This window comes from Aedes albopictus, chromosome 2 (genome assembly GCF_035046485.1).
Source record: "Aedes albopictus strain Foshan chromosome 2, AalbF5, whole genome shotgun sequence".
Classification (NCBI taxonomy): Eukaryota; Metazoa; Arthropoda; class Insecta; order Diptera; family Culicidae; genus Aedes; species Aedes albopictus.
In genome coordinates, this window is record NC_085137.1 from 10,044,987 (window position 1) to 10,069,475 (window position 24,489).

Sequence of the window (24,489 nt, forward strand, 5' to 3'; positions counted from 1 at the left end):
CGGTATGTGCGGACGTTGGTTATATCTGAGAAGAATTTACCGTCGATTAGAACGTGGTCGATTTGGTTTTCTGTTTGATGGTCGGGTGATCTCCAGGTGGCTTTGTGGATATCTTTGCGGGGGAAGAAGGTGCTTCGGACTACCATACCACGGGAGGCTGCAAAGTTTACGCATCGCTGGCCGTTATCATTCGATACGGCGTGCAGGCTGTTTCGCCCGATTACTGGTCTGTACATTTCCTCCCTTCCTACCTGCGCGTTCATGTCGCCGACAACGATTTTCACGTCACGCGGCGAGCAACCATCGTATGTTTGCTCTAACTGCGCGTAGAACGCTTCTTTCTCGTCATCGGGTCTCCCTTCGTGTGGGCAGTGGACGTTGAGGATGCTGTAGTTGAATAATCGGCCCTTAACTCTCAACTAGTTTTCTTATCTTCGTTTTTGAACGCTTGTCGGCGAAGACGATTGAAAAAGTCAAAGAACCTTTCGGTAGTTTAAGATTATTAACTCCATTCTATCAAATTGTTTTGCAGTAGTTTTATTCTTTCCCATTAGTTACTTTTTGCAATCATTTTAAGTACCTATGTGAGAATATCTTTATTTTACCGTTATATTCATTGTTTGAACAATAAACTTGCTTAGTATGAAGTCAAGAATCATAATTTAAGTACTACACAAAAAGATTCGGACTTCCATGGTTTATTGGTTTTATTTTATTCCATGGACAGTCTATTCGCTTCGAACTTTGCGTAGTTCAGCTCAGCTATAGGAAATGTTCGTAGGGAAACATGTTCGAAAGAACAAAACATCAAAAATGAATTTTCCGCTTCAAACTTTTTCTTCTTGGCGTTGCGTCCTAACTGGTGGTAGAGGAACCCATTACCCTCAGCTTGGTATTTCCGAATTGCGTGTTACCGCTTCGGTTGAACGAAATCTCAAAATACAAGGATCTTGACAAGGATTTAAAATTTATCATGGAACCGCCTCATCCGCACATTCAATAAAGTGACTAATTTAGTGTTTGTTTGAACACTAAGGCATGCACAAACGTAGTAAAATTCGAAGAGATCTTACCTTGTACCCGTGATAATACAAGGACTTTCACGGAGAGTAAAATATACTCGAGCTTCTTGATCACAGCTTTTAAAAGAATTAATCAAATCTTGCCTCTCAATTCGATCCCGCTATCTCACATTCTATTCGTTGCATCACGAAATCCAAGTCGTTGCTCATCCCGACCATCTGTGGCAGTGTTGGTGGTGGCCCCAAATCGGCACCCGTCACCGTGCGGACCACCACCTTTTCGACCTTCTTCACTGCCGGCTTTTTGCCCAGGTTCCGTTTCGGAGGTTCTATGTGATGGAAGTGCTTCCAGTGATGCCGGAGCCCGGCTTTCTGTTTGAACTTCTGGTCTTCGCACATGTCGCACTTGAATCGGTACTCGTCCCCGTGGATGTCGGAATGTATCTTTAGGTGACCCGGCTTTGTGAACACCACTCCGCAGATTTTACACTCGTGAAGCTTGACTGTCCTTCCAATTAGCGGATGATTAGGATGTTCCTGGGCCTGGTGGATTGTCAGCTCAACCTTCTTATAATACACCTTATCGCAGACAACGCACTTGACCTGCCGGTCTACCGAGTGAATGTCCATGTGCTTCATCAACGGCGCTTTCTGGCTAAACTCTCGGTCGCAGATTTCGCACCGGAATCGTTTGACTCCACTGTGTATACGCTTGTGCACCCGCAAACTGTTAGCATACCGGAAGTTCTTATTACAGATGGAACACGTGAACACCAGTTTCTCGTGAATGGCCTTGTGACTGTGCAAGGCACTGGGATGTCGGAACGCCGCCGGGCATTCCTCGCACTTGAAGGGCTTGTCCTCTTCGTGCTGAAGCGAGTGACGCTTCAAATCCGGTCCATATTTGAACAACTTGCCGCACAGAGGACAGATTAACCTTTCGTTGCGGTGCTCTATTCGCTTGTGGTTCTCCAGGTAGCACTGGAAGGTGAAGGCCTTTGGACACTCATCGCACTTGAACCGTTGATATTCCTTGTGCTGACTCCGATGAACCGTCAGGGACGATATGGTGGCATATTTCTTACCACATAACTCGCAAATGAGAGGCTGTAAGGAGGTAGAGAATTTGTACTTTTGACTTACATATGTATTGGAGACGGCTCAACTTCACTTACCCCAGTATTGACTTTTCCATCCGGATGGGCGGCCTTTCTGTGCTCCCTGAGTAGAACTCTACCCTCGAAGGCTTCTCCACAAAGCGAGCACGTCACGTTCTGTTTCTTTTTAGATCTTTTAGCAGTCCGTTCACCGTTTTGTTGTTTTCGCCTTCGTTTACGTTTCGGCTTAGGTTTCTCAATTTCTATGTCATCTTCTTCCGTTTCGCTAGATCGAAATACGCTTGATTGCTCGTTGTCGGATGGATCTCCGATTGAGTACAGTTTACCGTCATCCGAAGAGTCTTCGCTTGGTTTAGGAACGGAGTTCTCGTCGGAGGTAACGGAAAGTTTTTTCTTCTCAAGAGGCGTTTTAGCTCGGAAAGTCGAACTGAGAACCTGAAACATGAAAAACATTGCAATGACATTTGTATTATGTGTTACTTTTAATTATTGTTTGGTCTCTAGTCCCCGTGAATATTAAAATTGATGGCTTGTTATTTGAAGCCATGATGAGGATTACTTACCGCCAGAGGAATGTCGTCCTCACTATCTGATGGTTCTTCCTTCTCCTCCTTTGGCTCTTCTTCGATTTTCTCCTCGTCGATAGGATCTTCCCCAAGTACAACCGTTTCTTCCTCTTGATTCTCGGCCTTCTCGAGTTCAACCTTGACCAAATCTCCCGGTTCCCACGAGGGCAGTACACTAGTCACCGATTCTTCGACCTGTGACTCGACTTCTTGTTTGATTTCACATTTAGGAAGACAATCCATCGTTTCGTTGAAGAATTTCACTTCGCTCTCGTCCGATTCGATGCCTTGAACATCGTCCACGGTGAAGTCGTTACCATCGTGGTCCGAATGATCCTGATCGTCGTGGTGTTCCTGTTTCAGTTCGCCGTTTGCAGATTCCTGTTCTGTCGGTTGTAAAACTGCTTGGACGTCTGAAATGGGGGTCTCTACGATCGGTTTCGCTTCTACGGCCGGCAAATTTGGAAGCGCAGTATTTGCTGATTCCTCCACGACTTCTTCCCTCGGATCACTTTCAGTTGTAACCATGGGCAGAGGGATCCTACGTTTCTTAACCTTGGGTCCTTCCGGTTTCGGTTTCCTAGGGCGCGGCACAATTTTTCGTGCTAGTCGCTCCAACCCCAGCTCCTTCCAGTGATCCCTTCGGTGATGATTGTTCAAGAACTCGGCCTTGTTGAAACTGTAACAGCACAGCTCGCATTGATAGGCCCTCCCTCGGAGCTTACTGTGTGCTTGTAGTTCTTCCTCCGATTTGAACGTCCTATTGCAAAGGCTGCACTTTGGGTTTTGTTCGTGAATATGCCTGTGTGTCATCAAGGCGAACATCGTGTTGAAAACCTTCCCGCAAACCGTGCAGATTCGCTTGTCATGATCCTCCAGGTGAGTAGTCAGGCTCTTCCGGTGTTTGTAGCTTTCGCCGCAAATTTGACACGTATGGGGCTTCTCCGTTGTGTGAACCTCTCTGATATGTTGCTTGACAATGGCCGGCGTTGCGAACACCGATGGACACTGGGGACACTTGGTTCCCTGCTGGGTGTGCCGAAACACGTGGCAGTCCAGCGAGGATTGTCCTCGAAAACTTGCCGGACAGTACGGACACTTATACGGCCGTTCTCCAGTGTGCTGCCTAAGATGTACGGTGAGGCCACCTTTCTGCAGAAACCGCTTGTGACATATTTCACATTGAAATTCCTTGATACCATAGTGGGTTTGCTCGTGACGTTTCAGCAGGACCCGGTACTTGAAGAACTTCCCACAAAGATCACAGGTCACATTGGATTTTGTTTCATCTTTCGGACGTCCCCGTTTCTAAAATTTAATAAAACCAACAATAGTTATCTAATTTTGGGATCGGGTTTTCAATGGTCATATTTCACCAACAGGACAAACCTTCTTTTCCTGCTGTGACAAATCTTCATCCACTGGCTTGGTCCGAGGTCGACCTCTTTTACGGCCCGCCGTGTTCTCCTTTTCTGCAATTTTACCGAAATCCTCATCTCGATCGTACTCCTCCAGTGATAGAATCTCTGGCCGGGGTTTGCGTGGACGTCCTGCTTTCTTACCGCCTTTGTTGAATGCATCCTGCTTTGGATGGAGCTCCTGTTTGTTGTGGCATTCCTCCTGTACAGAAAGTAAACTTGCCGCTACCGAAGCTTCTGTTGATTTTTCGTGTGAGTCACCGTTAGTGGGAGGTTCCGGTTCCGCTGCTTCCGACATGGACATAATTTTAGTGCTATCCTAATCAATTTTCACTTGATTTTTGCACAAAAAGTAATGAAAAATCATTATGCCCTGCAAAAAACATTGGAAAGATTTGTTTACGCGTCTAAATGGCTGCGTTCATTGTTATGACTTGGATTTGACATTTTGTAATGGGGTTTCGCCGAAATCACCGAAAATCACTTGGCGGAACTAATCCCGAACAGAAAAGTACTACAAGTGTATACATATTCACGGTATCATTTATAAATACAGTAGACGTTCGCTCGGTGCAAACGGTTTAACTGCAATGCTTTTTAACTGCAAGTCCGCTAAGTGCAACAATTTTGCAGTTATCGCACCGCTATCTGTCAAAAACAAAACGTCAACAGAGTTGCGATGTTTTTCGGATGCACTACAGCTGCATTGCGATGTTTTTGAGTGCATTCTGGCTGCGTCCAACAGCATTTGACAACTGTTTGACGGCTGTCAGTCGTTGCAGTTAGCGAATTACATTCGGTAACTGAAACGTAAACATGTTGCACTTATCGAACGTCTACTGTACACTGTTCGACAAAAAAAAAACTTTTGCCGTGATCAGAGACCCCATTAGTAGGGCATAAAAGCGCATGGAAAATGTAGAAAAATGTCATTTTCAAATCTGTTGGAGCACCCCTAGAAACTTTTTGAGATGAGTTTGAATTTTATTCCAGTGGGGTGACACGGCTGTCAAACTCGGTACATCGCCGCTCCACCCAACATCATTTTTGGTATGGCGCGTTTTGGTACCCACTTTCTGGTCGGTTTACCCTAACTTGCTCCTGATTTTCGGGTGCGTGGCTCATGTGTTGCTAGTGCTTATTTCAGAAATTACACATTTCAAACGAAATCGTTGTTTTTGATGATTGTTTCTCTTTCCTTATCACTTTGCACGATATTATATGTAGCAGCGAAGCAGTGTCGATGCTTCCAGCGCTTTTTTCCGTGAATTAAGCAATCAAAACAAAAACATTGGACGCCATGTTGAATTGAATGCTGGGTAGACGATTCTGGCCCTTCTTCATCCCCCTGTTTTATTCATTTTTGAAGGTACGACACAAGCTTTAGAAATCATCATAAACACATTTCTGGAGCTCGATTTGAATAGGTCGTATGTGCTTTCGTCGATATAAAATTCGATCAGTTTATTTTAGCAATAGTAGCAGTATGGATGATATTTCGATGGCTTTTAATGATACAGTAGACGTTCGATAAGTGCAACATGTTTACGTTTCAGTTACCGAATGAAATTCGCTAACTGCAACGACTGACAGACGTCAAACGGTTGTCAATTGTTGTTGGACGCAGCCAAAATGCACTCAAAAACATCGCAATGCAGCTGTAGTGCATCCGAAAATCATCGCAACTCTGTTGACGTTTTGTTTTTGACAGATAGCGGTGCACGCTCGTTCAAAACTACTCTAAAGTGAGTCGTTTTTGACTCACTTTTGAACTTCATTGAAAATTGCCGAAACTGAGTGACAGTATTTTTCTAAACAGAGTAATTTTTCACTCACACTTTTAAAATTAGGACTTTACTCTCTTCTGAGTGGCTTTATTTTGTTTCCAAAGTGAGTTGTTTTTCACTCAGCGGCTTGAAATTAGGACAGAATCGTTTTTTGAGTAGCAACATTCAAATTACGGGCCGCTAACCGTCATCTTTTATTGCTAAGTTAAATCCTGGGTCTGCTCAAATTTAGGAATCGCGGAGTAACTTTTTTCAATTATGAAGAATAAATATCCTCTGTTGCTTAGCTGGTAAGTTTTTCTTTGTTTGTTCTTTTATTCTCCACAACTAGCAATTATTTTTTTCAGGAATTCGTACAAAGAGGCGGTAAGGTAGACGGCTCTTCTTTAAAAGTAAATACAAAGTTCGCCATACAGGTGCCGTGCTTTTAATAGCAAACAATTAAACAAGCAGACAAGTAAGTAAGTCAAATAATGTAAGTAAGTCAAAAGTAATGAAAATATCTTAAATTATGCAGAATCGAGACCAGAATGCATCAAAGTGCCGAAGTCGAGGCCGGAGTATCCCATCGGAACGCCAGATTACCGTTGATGGAACCAGCTAGAGAATAATCCCGCATCATCGTTGCAAATAGAATGTGTCGAACTCTGTATTTACAATTATTTTGAATAAATATTCATTTTTGTTTTCTTTAATTTTGTCCTCATTTTATTGTATTATAGTAAAAAAAAATGAAAAACTATTTCTACTCACTTTACAAAATCGCGATTTTAAAGTTACTCAGTTTCTACTCAGTTTTGATAAATCCAAGTTTACTCTAAAGTGAGTAAAGCCGAATTACTCTCTTTTGAGCTGTTCCACTTTCTACCAAAGTGAGTCGAAAACGACTCACTTTAGAGTAGTTTTGAACGAGCGTGTGCGATAACTGCAAAATTGTTGCACTTAACGGACTTTCAGTTAAAAAGCATTGCAGTTAAACCGTTTGCACCGAGCGAACGTCTACTGTATTGAATTGTCAAATCAGGCCAAACATTTCAATAGGTCCTATCTGCATTTGAGCGGCTCTCTTTGTTTACTTTCTCTTTCAATTATTGCAATGTAATGGTACACTTTTCAACTATTTTTGCAGAACAAATCAAAAGACTATTGTTTTGACCATCGTTCAATGCAAGGAGACAATCATAATACAAATAAACAGCTGAGATATTAACGAAAGAGAGAGAAACCAAAGAGAGCCTCTCTTCTGCAGATTGGACCTTTAGACATGTTTGGCCTGAAATTTTAACTTAAAGTTTAACGAACGTGCAAAATGGTTCACAGTCTGAAAAATCAGTGTCAATGTGTTTTCAGTTTGACTAGGAGCACTGCTAGTTGTTGTCTTTATAAAGAACGCAGCCATACTTCAGAAAGTGAAATGTTTTGATACAACCCGAAAATTTTTCTTCATAAATTAATTTTAGAATTTGTTTGTGAAATAAGTGTAAAATTATGTCCACAACTTCACCGTCAATCCAGGAACCAAGCATTGATGGCCATCCAAATGAAGGATCGTCAAATAACAGTCAGCTGGCCGGGGAAGGCCCCCTCAAAAAATCTTCGGCGGAGCCCGAGCACTCCGACGATAGTAACGTCGAGAAAACGAAGAATGCAGCTCCCGGTCGTAAAAGGGGACGGCCTCGAACGAAGCCGGAGAAGCCGCCTCCATTGGAAAAGAAGGTGAGTTTATTGGAATACCTGGTGTGAAGGTTTATTTTTAAATTCCTATTTTAGAAAATGGGCCGCCCGAAAGACGAATCATCAAAAAGCAGGTTTACGTGCGATATGTGTGGGAAGGTCTCCAAGAACATACGAGACCTGAGGTTGCACCAGAAGGTTCACTTTGGTATCAAGGACTTTGAGTGCGAGTACTGTCATATGCGCTTCGTGCAAAAGGGTGGACTTAAGATACACGTGAGGACACACACCGGTGAGAAACCGTACAAGTGTCCGCACTGTCCGGTAGCTTTCGCGCAAAAGGTGTCGCTGGACAACCATGTCTTCAAGCACACCCGGGCGGGAGTCAAATGCCCGCTCTGTCCGTCGATATTGGCGAATCCGGCGTATGCTAAGCAGCATGTTAGGCAGGTGCACACAGAGGAGAGGTCCAACGTGTGTCAGCTTTGCGGCAAAAGCTACAAAAAGCGAAGAGATCTGAATAAGCATATCGAAGGGCACGACAGACGTATTTGCTCGGTTTGTGGAAAGGTGTTTGACACGATGTACGCGTTGAAAAGCCATATGCACGTCCACGCTGGCAATAGGTGTTCGTTTTGCAATCGGTCGTTCAAATCGGAAGAAGAGCTGCAGGCCCACAGTAAACTGCGAGGGAGAGCCTACCAATGTGAGCTGTGTTGCTATAGCTTCAATAAGGCCGAATTCCTGAGCAATCATCACCGACGGAATCATTGGAAGGTGCTTGGGCTGGAACAGTTAGTGTGGAACTTCCCGCCGCGGCCGAAGAAACCCAAGCCACCGAAGAAAGAGAAACCGGATTTGTTCGCTGAAAAGGTGAGTAATGTAGTTTATTATTGTTAGAAGCGGTTATTGAATAGCGTTCTTAATTCATCTCAGGCTTCCATGATTGACGTCCCTACTCTTGAGGTGCTTCGACCAGCTCCAACGCAACCGGTACCGAAGGAAATGCCCGTTGCAACTATCACTTTGCCTGCCTCGACATCGAACAAAAATACAGAATCTCTTCCAGTAGCAATAGACAAAACTATAATTGAGGAGTCCAAAACAGAAATCGCTGAACACCATGATCAGTCGGATTCCGATACTGACTATCCAGAGGACGTCGACCTTCCGGCCAACGACGACGATTCAGACGATTCCAGTGAGAAGGATATTAAGCATGAAGATGAAAAAGTGGCCGAAAGCATAGATTCCAAACCAATGGAAGTGGAAATCAAGGTGGAAGTTGAGATGGAACCAGTTTCGGTGGAAGTCTTGGTCAAATTGGAGGAAGATGAAACTGGGACGATTCAGCTGGATAACAAACTAACAAACGAGTTGGAAGTGAAAAAGGAAGACTCGTCCGACAGTGAAGAAGACGATGTTCCGCTGGCGGTAAGTACCTAGATTGTGAGACTGAGCTTGTCTTTTGATACTAAACATTTCAACTGTTTCAGGCACTGATAGTACCACCCCGCCGAAAGAAAAAGGTAGACGTCGATCGAGCGAAATCATCGGACGAAAGTAGCGACGAAGACAAGCCCATAAAGAAACGTCGCTCAAAGACGGAAGTACTTGTTTCAGAGACAGAAAGCACCAACAAAGTACGTGATACACCCAAAAAGTTCGAATGCAAATACTGCCATAAACACTTCTCGGCTAAAAGAGTCCTCAACGATCATCTCGCGAAGCACACCGGAGAAAATCCCAAGAGACCCTTCAAGTGTGTGCACTGTTCGGAAAGTTTCCGATATAAATGCCTGCTGAAGTACCACATGGTCAAGCACACCAAGGAGGGCATCAAGTGTGATCTGTGTCCAATGGTATTTGCGATCCCGGCCACCGCCAAGCAGCACATGGATATTGTTCATCTGAAGGAAAAGCGACACAAGTGCCAGGTGTGCGACGTAAGCTTCAAATACAGGCGAAGTTTGAGGAAACATCTGCTGAGGCACGAAGATAAAACCTGCAAGAGATGTGGAGAGGTCTGCAAGGGATTGGCAAGCCTCATAGAGCACAGGAAAACGGCACATCCAGCATCGAAGGATAAACCGGTGGTAATATTCTTGATAGATTTTGACATAGAAAACAGAATTCAGTTTGAATTCATGAAACTATAGAGATTTCAAACATAGCCCCTTCACTTTTTTCATCAGTAAAATACCTAAATCATATTCAATTTCTTCTAGCCATTGGTCTGCGAGTTGTGCGGCAAAGTCAGTGCCTCGGCATCGGCCCTAGCGGTGCACCGTGGCCAACACAAGGAGTATCTACGGTACAAATGTGACGAATGCCCGAAAGCGTTCGTCTTCAAGGGACTGTTGGAGAATCACAAGCGTGTGGAACATCAGGGAGAGCGGCACATTTGCTCCATCTGCGGCAGGCAGTTCAAGTATCTGGCATATCTGAAACGCCATAGCTATCAGCACAAGGAGGAGAAATCGTTCAAATGTGACAAATGCCCGGCCGAGTTCCGACACCCGAGCACTTTGAGTTATCACAACAAAGCCAAGCACAGTGCGGAGGTGTTTCCGTGTACTATTTGCGGCAAGGAGTTCTCCACGGCCTACGGTCTGCGAGTGCACAAGCAAGTGCACAGTGATGAGAAACGCTACCGCTGTGAGTTTTGCCCTCGGGAGTTCATTCAACGGTTGACGCTGGTGAAACACTTGAAGATCCACACAGCAGATCGACAGCTCAAGTGCGTTGTTTGTGATCAGATCTACTACAAAAAGGTCGAAATGACCATCCATCACGCGAAGGAACATCCCAACCACCCTTTGATCGGGAGAACCGTAAAGCTTCACACTTGTGACGTTTGCGGTATGCATTTCGTCAAGGAGGGCCTTCTGAGGCAACATTCCGACATCCACGGAACCGAGTTCAAGTTCAAGTGCGACATGTGCGAAGATAAGAAGTTCAAACAGATGGCCGGCCTAAGGTATCACTGGCACCATTTCCACGGGATTGAACCTCCCAAACGGAATATTGGCGCTAAAAAGGCGGAGAAGAAAGTCGAAAAGCCTGTTCCCGCTGCGACTTATGGCGAATCGAGATCACCGCCTTTCGATACCGACTTGGAGTTCATGATGCAAACTTCGGCATGTGAGTTGACTGTTCCGAAAGCACAATAGGCATTTGATTCGATCATCGAAAACATTTCGAATCTACTTCGCCTTGGTTGTACTAAGGCTAGAAAAACGTGTAGCAAATGGCTGGATGCAGATGCAATAAAGGTAAGTTTTTTTCCTTGATACTTAATACAAACAAGCGATCACCGATCCCTGAGCGAACCATGATTCCACACCAACGTTTCCTATTGTTTTTATAATCGCGATAGATGATACGCTACATTGCTGCTAGTATTGCCGACAAAAATGCATGTAGGCAGCACAAATGTAACGAACCAACTTCTTCGATTCATTTCAGCCCTGTATTACCTACGTCAAGAGAATTTAATTATGCATAAACAATCGTGTCGAAACAATCTTGATGACATGTGATTTGCTTCGAAAATTCCCTGTTTTCGGTCTATTCTCGTTTCTCGCACTGCACAGAAATTACGTCCGATCGTGCTAACACTAGCCAACATAATGATCTCTCAATGTGTCCCATTCGCCGGGAACCTAAACCGATGCTCTTTACCGAAAATTGTTCTCAATTTATTTACGCTACCGGGATAGACTTTCAGTAGTCCGTTCGGCTATCCAAATTTTTAGTTTCTCCCACACACACACACTGCGGGTTCAGTAACTAAAGGAATCTACAAATCCACACGCACACCATCGAACCCCATTTCATCAGGCGTGACTTTCCCTGAACTGAAGGCATCATGAGCTGCTTCGCACTCGTACTCTACAGGTTGTTTGATCAAGAACAACCGTTTGCCACCTGGTGTAGATTCAGTTCCTGGAGCGTTCTAGAGGATCATCGAGGAGAGCATGGTTGCCGGCATTGCTGGTGTCCAGCCTTACTTGGACAATATCCTACTCGCTGGAAGGACTCAGGAATAGCACGACCACTGACAGGCTTCACGCAGTACTGCAGGAAATTCGTGAGTGTGGTTTTCATCTGCGCATCGGAAAGTATCCTTTCACTCTACCGCAGATCAAATGTCTGGACCACAAGAATGGTCACCGCCCAGATCCATCCAAAACAAGCGCTATCACCGAAGTTGCACATCTAACGAATGTATTGCAACTACGATCGTACCTCGGTGCGATCAACTACTACGGACGGTTTGTTGGTCACATGAAACAACTCCTAGCACACCTCGGCCGTCTATTAAAGAAAGATGGGCAAAGTCGTTCGACCGTTCCAAGTCCATCTTCGTCTCCAATTTCTTGCTGACGCACTACGATCATAGTAAGGAAATCATCTTGGCTGGAGAAGCCTTCGGATCCACTTTGTTCCAACGATTAGTTTGAGACACGCTGACTTGCTGTCATGCTTGATGAGCTGTCGCAGCAAATCGGACGAGGAATACGCTATCGCTGCTCTCCAGACTTCCCATTTGCGTGTCACAGCAGAAATGATCGCCAATATTGAACGCCAGAAGACCTATTCCTTCAAAAGGTAAGCGAGCTCCACACTTCAGCTCTTCGACAAATTTACTCGTGAAGACCAATTACCCCGGACTGCATCATGTTCGGTGATCGAGGTATGGTTCCTGAACGGTTGTGCATCATCAGGCAACTTCCTCCTCGACACCCCGGAGTCGATCGAATGAAATCACTCGCAACGCAAGAAGTTTCGTGTTCTGGTCGAACATCGAGAAGGACGTTGAATCATTTGTGTGCCAGTGTCGTTCCTATGCTGTTGCTGCAAAATTGCTTCGCAAGACCGCGAAACATGGGATAGATCCATATCCATTACGCAGGCCCGGTGAATGGTAACTTTTACTTTGTCGTGATAGACGCCTATTCAATATTTGGCCGAAAGTGTTCAGGATTTGACCAAGGCCGCCAGCTAAGGGTTGTGTGCTTAGCTGGTAGTGCAGCCTGGGCACTGTTGTCCTGTTGTCTGTTCACCAAGGCTTAAACAGCGTCTGTTCTGGCATCCAACGGCTGAGTATGAAATGCTCCTGCACCGGAAGCTATACCTAAGGCAGCTCACCAACGGTGGGTAGGGGACCTTAGGCCAACAACCTACTGTTTCCGAAACCCAAAAACCGTTAGAGAAACCGAAAATAAAAGAATACGAACTGATTCAACGGCAACGACTTTTAGCGCGCAACAACGGACACGAATTGGAATTTGGAATGTATTAACCCTAGCCCAGCAGGGTATCAGTAGGTCAGTAGGCTCCAGAGGCACGTTCTCCTCCATTTGAGAAAGTTGTGTCATGAAAGAAGAAGAGTAAACTGGCACAACTAGCCAATGAGACATGCCGTATGAAGCCTGAGATCCTAGGACTGTTAGTTGAACTTTGTAGAACATGGATTGATGTCCGGTCAAATTTGGTTGCGCTCATGAAGTGGGAACCTATCAATGGGAGGATAATTGTAGCCAGATTTAGAACACGGGTTCGAAACCTTACCATGATTCAATGTTACGCGCCAACCGATGCTGCCGAATTACAAGACAAAGAGAACTTTTACAGCCAACTGAATGCTGTCGTGGACAAGACTCCGAAAGGTGATATCAAGATCCTCATGGGCGACTTCAACGCGAAGGTTGGTTCCGACAACTCGGACTATGAGCACGTCATGAGACGCCATGGTCTCGGAGAAATGAGCGAAAATTGAGAGACGTTTGCAGAGTTTTGTGGCAATAATGACTTGGTGATTGTGGGATAGCTCTTTCCTCATCGACCAGTGCACACAGTGACATGGATTTCCCGTGATGGTGTCACGGAAAATCAAATCGAACACATCTGCATAGCCGAAAATGGAGACGGAGCTGTCTTGATGTGCGGAACAAACGTAGCGTCGACATCGCGACCATCATCTCTTAATTAATCGGCGAGATCCGGCTGCACATTGCTAGGATCCATCTACAGGAGGAAAAAATCGGGCGTCGGTTCAACACACGCCGACTGGAAGACGCTGCGGTGAAAAGCTCCTTCTTCGAGGAGCTATAGCTATAGCTATAGAGAACCGTGCTGCAAATATTCGAGACGGTACACGCGTAGAAGATCAATGGAGCGCTTTAAAGAAGGCCTTCACCGTCATTTGGGTGAGCTACGCACCCGGAGAAAGCAGTGGATCACAAATGACACCTGGAGGAAGATAGAGGAGCGAAGGAACGCCAAAGCCGTGATAAAGCAAGCGAAAACACGAGGAGCCAAAGCCGTAGCCCCTCACCGTTACTCGAGAAGGAAGTGAAACGCTCATGCAGACGGGACAAAAGAGCGTGGGCAGACTCCCTAGTCGATGAAGGCGAGAAAGCCTCGTCGTCTTAGTGGGACTAAGATGTATGCTACGATTCCCGTGAAATAAACGTCTGGACAGTTACTGATCGACCCGGCTGACCAGTTGAAACACTGGTTCGAGCACTTTAGAAACCTTTTTCAAGTGTCGGCCACGCCACCAACACCTCAGTACGATCCGCCAAAGGTTCAACGCATTACCCGTGTCAACACCAAAGCTCAATCATTGCAGGGGATAGAAATAGCTATCCATAGCATGATATCGAATAGGGCCTCGGGGGGCGATCGCATATCAGCTGAGATGCTCAAAACTGACCCCGTAGTATTCGCACAACTGCTGCATCAACTATTCTGCAAAATATGGGAAACCGCTGCATTTCCGACTGGATGCAAGGCGTCTTAGTAAAGGTACTCAAAAAGGGTGACCAAACTGTATGCGACAATTGGCGGGGCAGCAAAGTGATCCTTAACCGGATACAGGAGAAGATTGACGCAACTCTCCGGCTGCAGCAAGCAGGATTCCGTGCCGGACAATCCTGTGTGGTTCATATTGTCACGCTATGTATCATTCTGGAGAAAGAGTCTCTCTACCTGGTGTTCATTGATTGCGAAAAAGTTTTCGAATCACGAAAACATGTGAGAAGCCTTCAGACGCAAGGGTGTCCTTGAGAAAATCGACCTCATTGAAGCACAGTACAGGACAGTTTTGTGCAGAGTACTAGGGTGCGGGCACCGGTTTTGGCCAGTCTAAGGAAAATATTTTTTTAAAAATAACCAATAATCCAATGAAAACTACCAATGTGTTAAATGAAAGGTTTCAATCTATATTTTATTAGAAAAATGCAGAAATCAAGCTAATACTTGATTTTCGTATTAAAAGTGGCACTGGCCAAAATAGAAGCATTTCCGCAGTTTTGGCCATATTCTAAGCTTTGGTTTCTTTTTTGGCCAATCACGTGTATTTCTTATGGGAGTGGCCAAATTAGAAGCACCCTGGCCAAAATAGATATAGGGGAGACTGAGGAGACTTGATCCCTGGGGAGACTTGTTCCCACCATATTTGCTCGGAGTCAAAAACATTTTTCTTCTAGCATATTTTTTTCGAAACTACTCCTGGACAGACGACTATGTTTTGGCTACAAGTGATTTCGATTGTACATTGCATTATTGTTTAACGGCTGATGGTTTGTTTTCAGTCCTTCAGAAATCTTTTAGACGATTCCGAAAAATCTCAATAACTTTGTGAAAATTGAACCAAATCGTGTCAAAATTTCACAGCACACAGTTTAAATAAAATACTTTCAAACTTATTTATCCAAATAAGGCTGTTGTTAACATATTTTAATTAATTCAGCTTAGTATACACAACAGTGACATGGGGAGACTTGATCCCTCAAGGGTTACACATTATACATGTGGAAAATAAAATTCTATTCGGAAGCCTCTATTTACTTGGAATTCTAGTTCAACGATAAAATGTGTCAGATAATTATAACTTTAGTACAAACCAATTAAAGGGGGATCAAGTCTCCCCATTTTGAAAATACGGCATATCCTTAAAATTTAAGGAAATGTTACAATTTCAAACACTCCATATTCTTCGAAAATACAAGAAAACTCGAAAAGAAAATGAATAGGAAGATTCTGGAATTCATTTCCTTTTAAATAAACCATGTGCTCAAAGGGGGATCAAGTGTCACCCAGTTTTGAAAAATACATTAATAAGACATGCCTCCATTAAAACACAGTTTTGAAAACTTTAATAATAATTTAAAGTCCCTTTGTTGTGTATCAACTTGCAATAGATGTTTACCTGATTCTGTACGAAAAATGGATCTAGTTTTGTGTTTTTTTTTTAAAGTTACAGGTAAATTAAGAAAAAGGGATCAAGTCTCCCCAGTCTCCCCTATAGGAACTGATTTTTTAAGAAAAAAAATTTTTCTTTCAGTTTTTAATCTAAATGTATGGTTTTTACAGCTGTAATCATCATATTATATTAGAATCTAGGTACTAGTAAAAAATAAATTTTTGCCTATTTAGATCGTAACAGGCTGAATATCGCACTATGGCCAAAACTCCGGGCTGGCCAAAACTGAAGCTTCTACCCTACACAACTATGTTTTGTCCGATGCAGCCGGGCCGTTGCTGGAGTGAGGCAAGGATGTATCCCATCACCGCTACTGTTTCTCATTGTAATCGATGAGCTCCTGGTAGGTGCAATTGATCGTGAACCAAATCGTGGGTTGCTGTGGCAGCCCATTACCATGGAGCACCTAGGTACATGACTTCGAATTGGCTGATGACGTTACTTTCCTAGCTCAACGGCGATCTGATATCCAGAAAAAGATCGATGATCTTACCGATCGCTCCTCGGCGGCAGGTTTTACCATCAACGTCAATAAGACCAAATCGTTGAATCTAAACACGGTCAACTATTCCAGCTTTACGGTAGCTGTCCAATCAGTGGAGAATGCTGAAAGCTTCCAATATCTTGGTAGTCAAATGGCCGCCGATGGTCGACGCATTAAAATCCGAATTTTCAACTCGAGCGTGAAATCTGTGCTGCCAGTGAAACCTGTTGTGTATCAGTAGAGATCACTCAACGGCTGCAGGTCTTCATCAATAGATGTCTGCTGTATATAACTCGTACATGGTGGCCTCACAATTGGATCTCTAACATGCAACTCCATCCTCGATGTCATCAAAAGCCGATAGCGACAGAAATTCGGGAGCGAAAGTGGAGGTGGGTCGGCCACACTCTACGCAGGGAAAGAAACGAAACCTGCAAGAAAGCGTTAGATTGGAACCCAACAGCACATCGCAGCAGAGGCATACCCAGGGACTAATGGCGGCACAGCCCCAACAAGGAAATAAAGGAAGGCGACAGTAATTTGACCTGGCCACAGATTAAGGCGATGGCCGGCAATCGCCCAGGATGGAGATCTTTCAATTCGGCCCTTTGCACCACCATGGGTGCTCAGGACTGAAAGTAAGTAAGTATGAAACCATGGAATTCGGACAAATAATTCCTGTTACTCCAGCTGCTTTCCATTAAAAAAAAAAATAGTTTTATCATATAACAAAGCTCAGTCATTTACTCACATTGAACCTGCTGTAACGTAAACTGTAACCCATTGTGGATTATGCTGATGGCCGGCGTCAGTGTTGCATTTACCATGGAACTCTGTCGGTCGACTTGCGGCCCTTTCTTCTCCTCCACCTCCTTCGTTCCGCTTTCACCTTCCGGTTTCTTCTTCGACAGATCCATCTTGTGGAAGTGTATCAAGTGGTGCCTCAATCCGGCATGCTGCTTGAACTGCTGATCCTCGCAGAGCTTACACTTGAACTTGTACACATCTCCATGGATGTAGGAATGAGCTTTCAGGTTGCTCTTTTTGGCAAACTCCTGACCGCACACTTCGCACCGGTGGATCTTGACCGTTTTGCCAATCGTCGGATCGTTCGGGTGTTCCTTCGACTGGTGGATCACCAAATCGACTTTCTTGTAGAAGATTTTGTCGCACACCACGCATCGGACTTCCCGCTCCACAGAATGGGTAGCCAGGTGTCGAACCAGCGGCGCTTTGGTGTTGAACTCCCGGTCGCATATCTTGCACCGGAATTGCTTGATTCCGCTGTGGAGACGCTTGTGCACCCGCAGACTGTTGGCGTACTTGAAGGTTTTCTGGCAAATGTCACACGTGAAGACGGTTTGTTCGTGCCAGGCCTTGTGCGACCGGAGGGCACTCGGATACCGGAACACGGATGGGCACTGGTCGCACTTGAACGGTCTATCGTCCTCGTGCTGTCGGGTGTGAACTTTCAGATCCTGACTGTACTTGAACTGCTTACCACAGAGAGGACATATGAGGCGTTCATGCAAATGCTCAGCCCGCTTGTGTGTCTCCAAGTAGCACCGGAAGGCGAACGCTTTCGGGCACTTGTCGCACTTGAAGCGCTGGTATTCCTCGTGTCGATTTCGATGGCACACCAGGGAAGCAATGTTGGCGTAGGACTTGCCGCATATCTCGCAGATGAAGGGCTGGGAATAGAAATTGAATGTGTTGTGAGAAACAGTATCTTCGATGTAGAGTGGAAGAGAACATACCCCCTTGTGTTGTTCAAGATCCGAATGGATAGTCTTCTTGTGATTACCGAGGGCAAACCGACTTTTGAAGGATTCTCCGCAAAATGGGCAAAATAGTTCTCGAATTTCGCGAATTTTGAGAAGATCACCGTCCATCTTGGACTTCCGTTTTTGTTTCACGGGCTTCTTGGCGTCGATCACGGGTTTTTTCGGTTTGTTATTGAGATGATGGGCTGCATCTTTTGCACCATTATTTCTTACATTTGGCTCTTGGGTTAAGGTTGTATGTTCATCACCGATGGTAAACGCTTTTTCGGGAGTTCTGCGCAGCCATGTCTGTTGAAAAATTATAATCGTTAAAAACAAGACCATGTATTCTGTCAACACATTGACCATTGTAAAGCTTAGCTCTATTCTGTCTTTCCAATTACCAATTTTACACAAGGCTCCACTAAACATGGATTTGATTTGGTGCGTATGGTTGACGATGCCTGGCATCGATTCCCGGTATGGTCCAGGACCTTTTGTAACGGATTTTTACCTACTTTTCTGATTGCATAGTAGTAGTATTGGGCAAATCTGGCTGAGACATCGATTTTTGTGAATCCCAGAATCCTGTGATAGATTGTCTCAAAATCCTAAGAGAATCTTTCCCCTGGGATTCTCCCAAAATGTTCCAGCATCCTAGAAGGGATTATCCCAGAACCCTGAATAGGATTATACCAGAATCCTAAGATCCCTCTCCCAGAATCCTGAGAGGAATTCCAAGAGTGGTTCTTCCACATTCTTGAGACCAATTCATCTAGAATACTGAGAGATTCTCACAAAAAAGATATTCGGATTCCTACGATAATTCCCCAAGAAACTTAAAAGAAGTGACCCTGAACCCTGAAAAGGGTAGCTTAGAACCCTAAGAACGATTACTCCAGAATCCTGAGAAAGGTTCCCTCAAAATACTGGGCGGGATTGGCAAAGAAGCCTGAGATATACTCTCACAGAATTCTGGGAGATAGGACCCCAGAATCTTTAGAACAATTCCTCCAGAATTCTTTTTAAGTTTTCTCCCAGAATTCCCAAAATATCCTGGGTGGAATCCACTAGAATACTGAGAATAATTCTGCCAGAATCCCGAAAATTATTGAGAAAGATTTCTTCCGAACCCTAAGAGAAATCACAAAATCTATTCCCTCGCATAGATCCAAAATCCAAATTTCTCTAGAGAATTCTGCCCAGAATCTCGTGAGATTTTCTTCAATAATTAATCATTCTGAAAGAAAGTGCCATAGAATCTTGAAAAATATAGCCCAAGGATTTCTCCAGAACCATGATAGAAGGGAGGGATTATCCCAGAAAGCCGAATTTTCAGAGAATCTGGGGAAGAGTACCCGCAGAATAATTAATGATATTCCCCCAAAATCTTAAAAGGATCTTACGCAGAATTCTGAGAAGGATTGTAGTGATCCTGTGTGGGGTTCCCCCAGAATTCTAAGAAATATTCCCCCAGAAAACTGAAAGGAATTTCGCCACAATTCTGAGAATGTTGAGTATGATTCTCAAGAAGTCTGAGAGGAATTCTTGAGAATGCTGAGAAAGATTTTCTCAGAATTCTGAGTGGGATTCTAAGTGAGGATCTTGCAGAATCCTTAGAGGAATCAGCCCTGATCCAGAAATTTCTTAGAATCCTGAAAGGGATTTTACCCTTGGTAGGAAGTCCTGGTAGGGAATACCTCAAAATTCTGAAATGAATTCCCCTAGAATTCAGAGATTCCCTATTGAATTCTGAAAGGTATTCGGGTCTGTGTCATTTGGCATAAGGCCGTTTGGCATAAGGTCACTTGGCATGAAGTCATTTGGCATAATGGACACTTGGCATAATGAAGAAGGGTGCATTTCAGTTATGCCAAATGTCCGTTATGCCAAATTTCTTTATGCCAAGTGGCCTTACGAACTTATGCCAAATGACTTTTTGCCAAATGTCCCGCTCCCCGTTGCCCCGTTGAAACATACTCACCGACAATGGTTTATCATCTTCATCGGAATCCGAACCCAGATCAGCGCTTACACTGACCTCTTGGATTTCTTCCTTCTGCTCAGTTTCCTCCATTTTAGGAAGGGTAACATCAGCTTCACGGTCTTTATCGGGTTCTGGAGGCACTTTGGTTGGCACTGCTTCAACAACTGGATTGTCCTGCAGCACTTCCGGTTCGTTCTTTATTTCCGTTTTCAGTTCCTCGTGTTCGTCGGTGTCCCCTTCAACAGGTACATCGTCGTCTTTCACGCATTCGTCCCCATAGTGGAAGTCGTCCCCAGCGTAATCGTGATCGGACTCCAGACGATGCTCCTGTTGAGCTGGTTCATACCGAACGTATTGAACCGTTTCATCATTAGGCTGTGTCGGCCCCATTAGTTGTGAATCGGCTTCGACTACATTATTTAATTGCCCTTCTGTCGTTTGATAGAACGGTACAATAACAAGTGGTACTTCCTGAGGTACACTGTACACTGTATAGGCATCATCCAACTGGGGTTCATCGTAACTGTGGCCCACTTCTGGAACAGGTGGCACATCCACAATGTATGCCACATCCACTGGTCCCAATTCCAAGGCCACCTCGCATCCATCTTCCTCCGTATCCTTCTTTTTCGGTTTTGGCACCCCCTTCCGGTTCCAGCCGTTCTTCGGCGGCGCAATTTTCAGCTGTTCCAATCCCAGTTCCTTCCAGTGATTCCGCCGACTGTGGTTCTGCAAGTAGGTCGCCTTGTTAAAACTATGACAGCACATCTCGCACTGATAGGTCCGTCCTCGAAGTTTCCCATGAGCAACCAACTCTTCTTCCTTCTCGAACTTCCGGTCACAGTAGGAGCACTTAAACTGAAAGTGATCCTGGGCGTGGATCTTCCGATGCGTCATCATGGCATAGACACTGTGGAAAATTTTCCCACAATCCGGACAGACCCGTTTCTGGTGATTCCGAAGGTGCAACCTCAGGCTTTTCAGATGTTTGTAGGTGATGCCACATATTTGGCAGGTATTGACCCGTTCCGTCGTGTGAACCTCCCGGATGTGCTGCTTCACAATCGAAGGCGTTGCAAAAATCGCCGAGCACTGAGGACACTTGGTCCCCTGCTTGGTATGTCTAAAAACGTGACAATCCAGTGCCGTCTGACCACGGAACTGTTTCGAACAGTGGGGACACTTGTACGGCATTTCACCGGTATGCATCCGAAGGTGCACCTTCAGCGTTCCCTTGTGGAGAAACCGCCGTTGACACACTTCGCACTCGAACTCCTTGATCCCGTAGTGAATCTGTTCGTGCTGCTTCAGGGTGGCGCGAAACTTGAAAACCTTCCCACAGAACTCACACGAGATTCTGGATTTCTGTCCATCCTTCCGGCCTTTGCCCTAGAACAAGTATGATAGCTTTTAGTTTTTTCAAGATATTAGTATTTAAATCAATTGGTTTGAAATTGACTGAGCCATTGCCCAAGTGGTTCAGCACCCTATACTAAAATACCTTAAGAGAAGATTCATCCAATACTTCCTCATCATATTGCTCATTTCCCTCCTTTATGTTTTTCTCGTCCGATTTCTCCTCCGGTGGTAGAACCTGTGGACGTGGTTGTCGTGGTCTGCCCCGTTGTTTGCTTTTCTTGATAAGAACTTGATCGCTTGACCTCACTTCGCCCTCCTGATGGTTCGCTTGTTGAACCAGTGTTACTTCTTCGGGCTTCGCTTTGCGCGGTCGCCCTCGCGGCATGGCGTTTATCAAGATAGATCAAGATAACCGTAACCGGCCTGGTTATAGTTTCACGCACTGTTCACCGATTGTTATTTACCGGCACTGAAATGTGAATAAATAAAAAAGTTACATTTATTTTGGGAACTACATAGAGAGATGCACAATTGATTCGTGAATAAAATGCATAAATGTGGAGAATCAAAACAGAATTGATGACAATTTGCGTTGGCTGCGTTAAAAATTCTCTTTAACATTTTGTGGGATCATTTCACGATATGAGTTATAGTTGGATAATGGTTTCTTTGGTGGTCTCCATTCTACTCGGTCCAAGGGCACTGCACTGTTTTGATTTTGTATGGGATTTTGACATTTCCTGGCCTTGTTGTTTGCAAAATCTCAATAAGAGTGAAGGAGAGGGAGCGAATTCCGTGAAGAGCCCTATGGCTGCGTGTCTACAGTTCTAGATTGAGTTTAAATAAGGGCGAAAGTAACATGAGAGAGTCCTCTTCATCGACTCTCTCTTCTTCAAATTAAAGTGACAAGATGCAAGTTTGGTTGCACTTTTAGGTCATAAATCGCTAGGTTGCAATGCAATCTAGCGTTTAGGGGTAGGCGGGGCATAATGAGCAGCTTAAGCATTTTAAATAGAAATACACTAGAACTCCAATGGCGCTGTAGTCAGTTTTCTTATTTAATTATTTTAACAACTTTAATTACAATAATTTACTATTTAAAAGTATCCATCTTGTAGAGGACCTTTTGTTATGGTAAACAAAATTAACTTGACACTTCTAGTACCGCTGCTGACGCTGTAAGGGCGTGGCAAACTAGATGTTAGTCACACGAATAGTCGCGACATTGGACTTCTGTGGCTAGTTATTCTACTGCATTTTACCACCAAATCCAGTAAATTGAGTGCAATCAATATGTAATTTTAACGTTCAATCCTCATTTGAACCTTAACTGACAAAAGCTAATCGTTGAAATTCCGAATAAAGTTATAAATGTTGTAAAATATTATGTTTTTAAAAACGTATAAAATTGCGAGTTCCGTTTTGGGGGTGGGGCATAATGAGCACCCAGGGGCAGGATGATCAATCCCAGTTTTGGACACAATCAAATGCTAATGAACTATTCTTGTCAATGATAAAGCATACCGGCAACAATCAATGATAATTTGAAGGGATTACGGGGTTTAATTTGCAGGGAACTGTGGGGTTCCAAAGAATCTACTATTGAGGAATTTTTAAACGGTGATAATAGGTATACAGATACCGACATTTTCAAGCTCATAAATTGAAAGCTAATGGCAAAACCTTACTAGGGTAAATCATGTATTTTGGACAGCCTGAAGACAACGTTGGAAAAATCGTCCCCTAGCTTCCTTAGAAAGCGATTGATTATTTTGCAAAGTTACTTATACGCTTATAATATGATTGTACTTTGCGTTCCTGGTGACAAAAACCTTAACGAAATCATTTTGAGCTGAGAAAATCACAATTTCCATTCGTCTGGTAGAATTGCATTTTGGACACCGAATATATGTTTTGGACACCCTCAGGTATATATAATTTGGACAGGGCAATTATCTTAATGTTAAGCCATGAATACTGCTAAATCATGAAAGTAGCATAAATTAACAATTATTTTCATGCAAATAATCAAATGTCTCCGCTTAACAGACATCTATTTTGATAACTTTTACAGTTTTTGGTAAAATTGAGAAAATATCGCCAGACCCACAGAATACGCCTCCAAGTATGCAATCGCGATGCATCCCCATGTAGTTCGTCAGATGACCAAAATATATTTACAGTAGAAAACTTGTAATGTATTTTGGACACCACCTATTTTTAGCTTTCTAGATGAATGTTAAGAGTTTGGCTGCCTAATGCTTCTTAATTGAACATTTTTCATTGCAATAAGGCTTTCAATTTTTTTACAATAATTAATTTGACAATTTTGAGGTGAATATTGTATTTGACTGTGAAGTGTATGTCGTCTTGCATACCTGTGCATTTGAGGGGTTTTAATGAAATAATTTACATTTTCGATAATTTTGAAGTACAGTAGACGTTCGATAAGTGCAACATGTTTACGTTTCAGTTACCGAATGGAATCCGCTAACTGCAACGACTGACAGCCGTCAAACTGCTGTCAATTGCTGTTGGACGCAGCCAGAATGCACTCAAAAACATCGAAATGCAGCTGTAGTGCATCCGAAAAACATCGCAACTCTGTTGACGTTTTGTTTTTGACAGATAGCGGTGCGATAACTGCAAAATTGTTGCACTTAGCGGACTTGCAGTTAAAAAGCATTGCAGTTAAACCGTTTGCACCGAGCGAACGTCTACTGTAAATTCTTATTTGTTAAGCGTATTTTCAAAGTAAGTCATCAGAATAGGGTCTGTTTGATCCAATAATCGATATTGAGAAGTATCCACTTTTATTAGCTCTCCGAAACAAGACATATACCGCCGTGCATGTCCAAATTACATACATGTCCAAATTATATTTTTTACCCTATATGCATCAAAACAAAGAAAACCAAAATAAGAATTCGTTGGTTGAAGATGTTTACCATTTTCATCATTTTTTGACCAGTTGCTCATTTTGCCCCACCCTACTACCAACTCTTTGAAGCATATTTTTTCAACGAAATAATTTTA

At 43.9% G+C, this 24,489-nt stretch overlaps 3 protein-coding genes across 3 annotated transcripts in view; 1 reads left to right on the forward strand and 2 right to left on the reverse strand.

Annotated features, from left to right (window-relative positions):
• Positions 1-444: 444 nt before the first annotated feature.
• Positions 445-4,520, reverse strand: LOC115262147 (zinc finger protein 888). Its single transcript, XM_029864297.2, has 4 exons — positions 4,096-4,520; positions 2,704-4,014; positions 2,198-2,575; positions 445-2,129 (listed from the first exon to the last, which is right to left on the reverse strand). The coding sequence occupies exons 1-4, from the start codon at positions 4,426-4,428 to the stop codon at positions 1,170-1,172; spliced, it is 2,982 nt and encodes a 993-aa protein (XP_029720157.2). The 5' UTR covers positions 4,429-4,520; the 3' UTR covers positions 445-1,169.
• Positions 4,521-7,296: 2,776 nt separating this feature from the next.
• On the forward strand, positions 7,297-10,897 carry LOC109429812 (zinc finger protein 37). The gene is made up of 5 exons (XM_029860426.2): positions 7,297-7,627; positions 7,682-8,458; positions 8,522-9,019; positions 9,082-9,681; positions 9,814-10,897. The coding sequence occupies exons 1-5, from the start codon at positions 7,400-7,402 to the stop codon at positions 10,756-10,758; spliced, it is 3,048 nt and encodes a 1,015-aa protein (XP_029716286.2). The 5' UTR covers positions 7,297-7,399; the 3' UTR covers positions 10,759-10,897.
• Positions 10,898-17,050: 6,153 nt separating this feature from the next.
• The window catches only part of LOC109398266 (zinc finger protein 236-like), a 49,379-nt gene continuing 41,940 nt past the window's right edge, over positions 17,051-24,489 (reverse strand). Inside the window, exons 6-10 of the mRNA XM_062847530.1 lie at positions 21,918-21,922; positions 21,596-21,844; positions 20,092-21,483; positions 18,102-18,416; positions 17,051-18,035 (exon numbers count right to left, since the gene is read on the reverse strand). Coding sequence (XP_062703514.1) covers positions 17,088-18,035; positions 18,102-18,416; positions 20,092-21,483; positions 21,596-21,844; positions 21,918-21,922 — 2,909 coding nt within the window. The 3' untranslated portion in view covers positions 17,051-17,087. The remainder of the gene's footprint in view (positions 18,036-18,101; positions 18,417-20,091; positions 21,484-21,595; positions 21,845-21,917; positions 21,923-24,489) is intronic.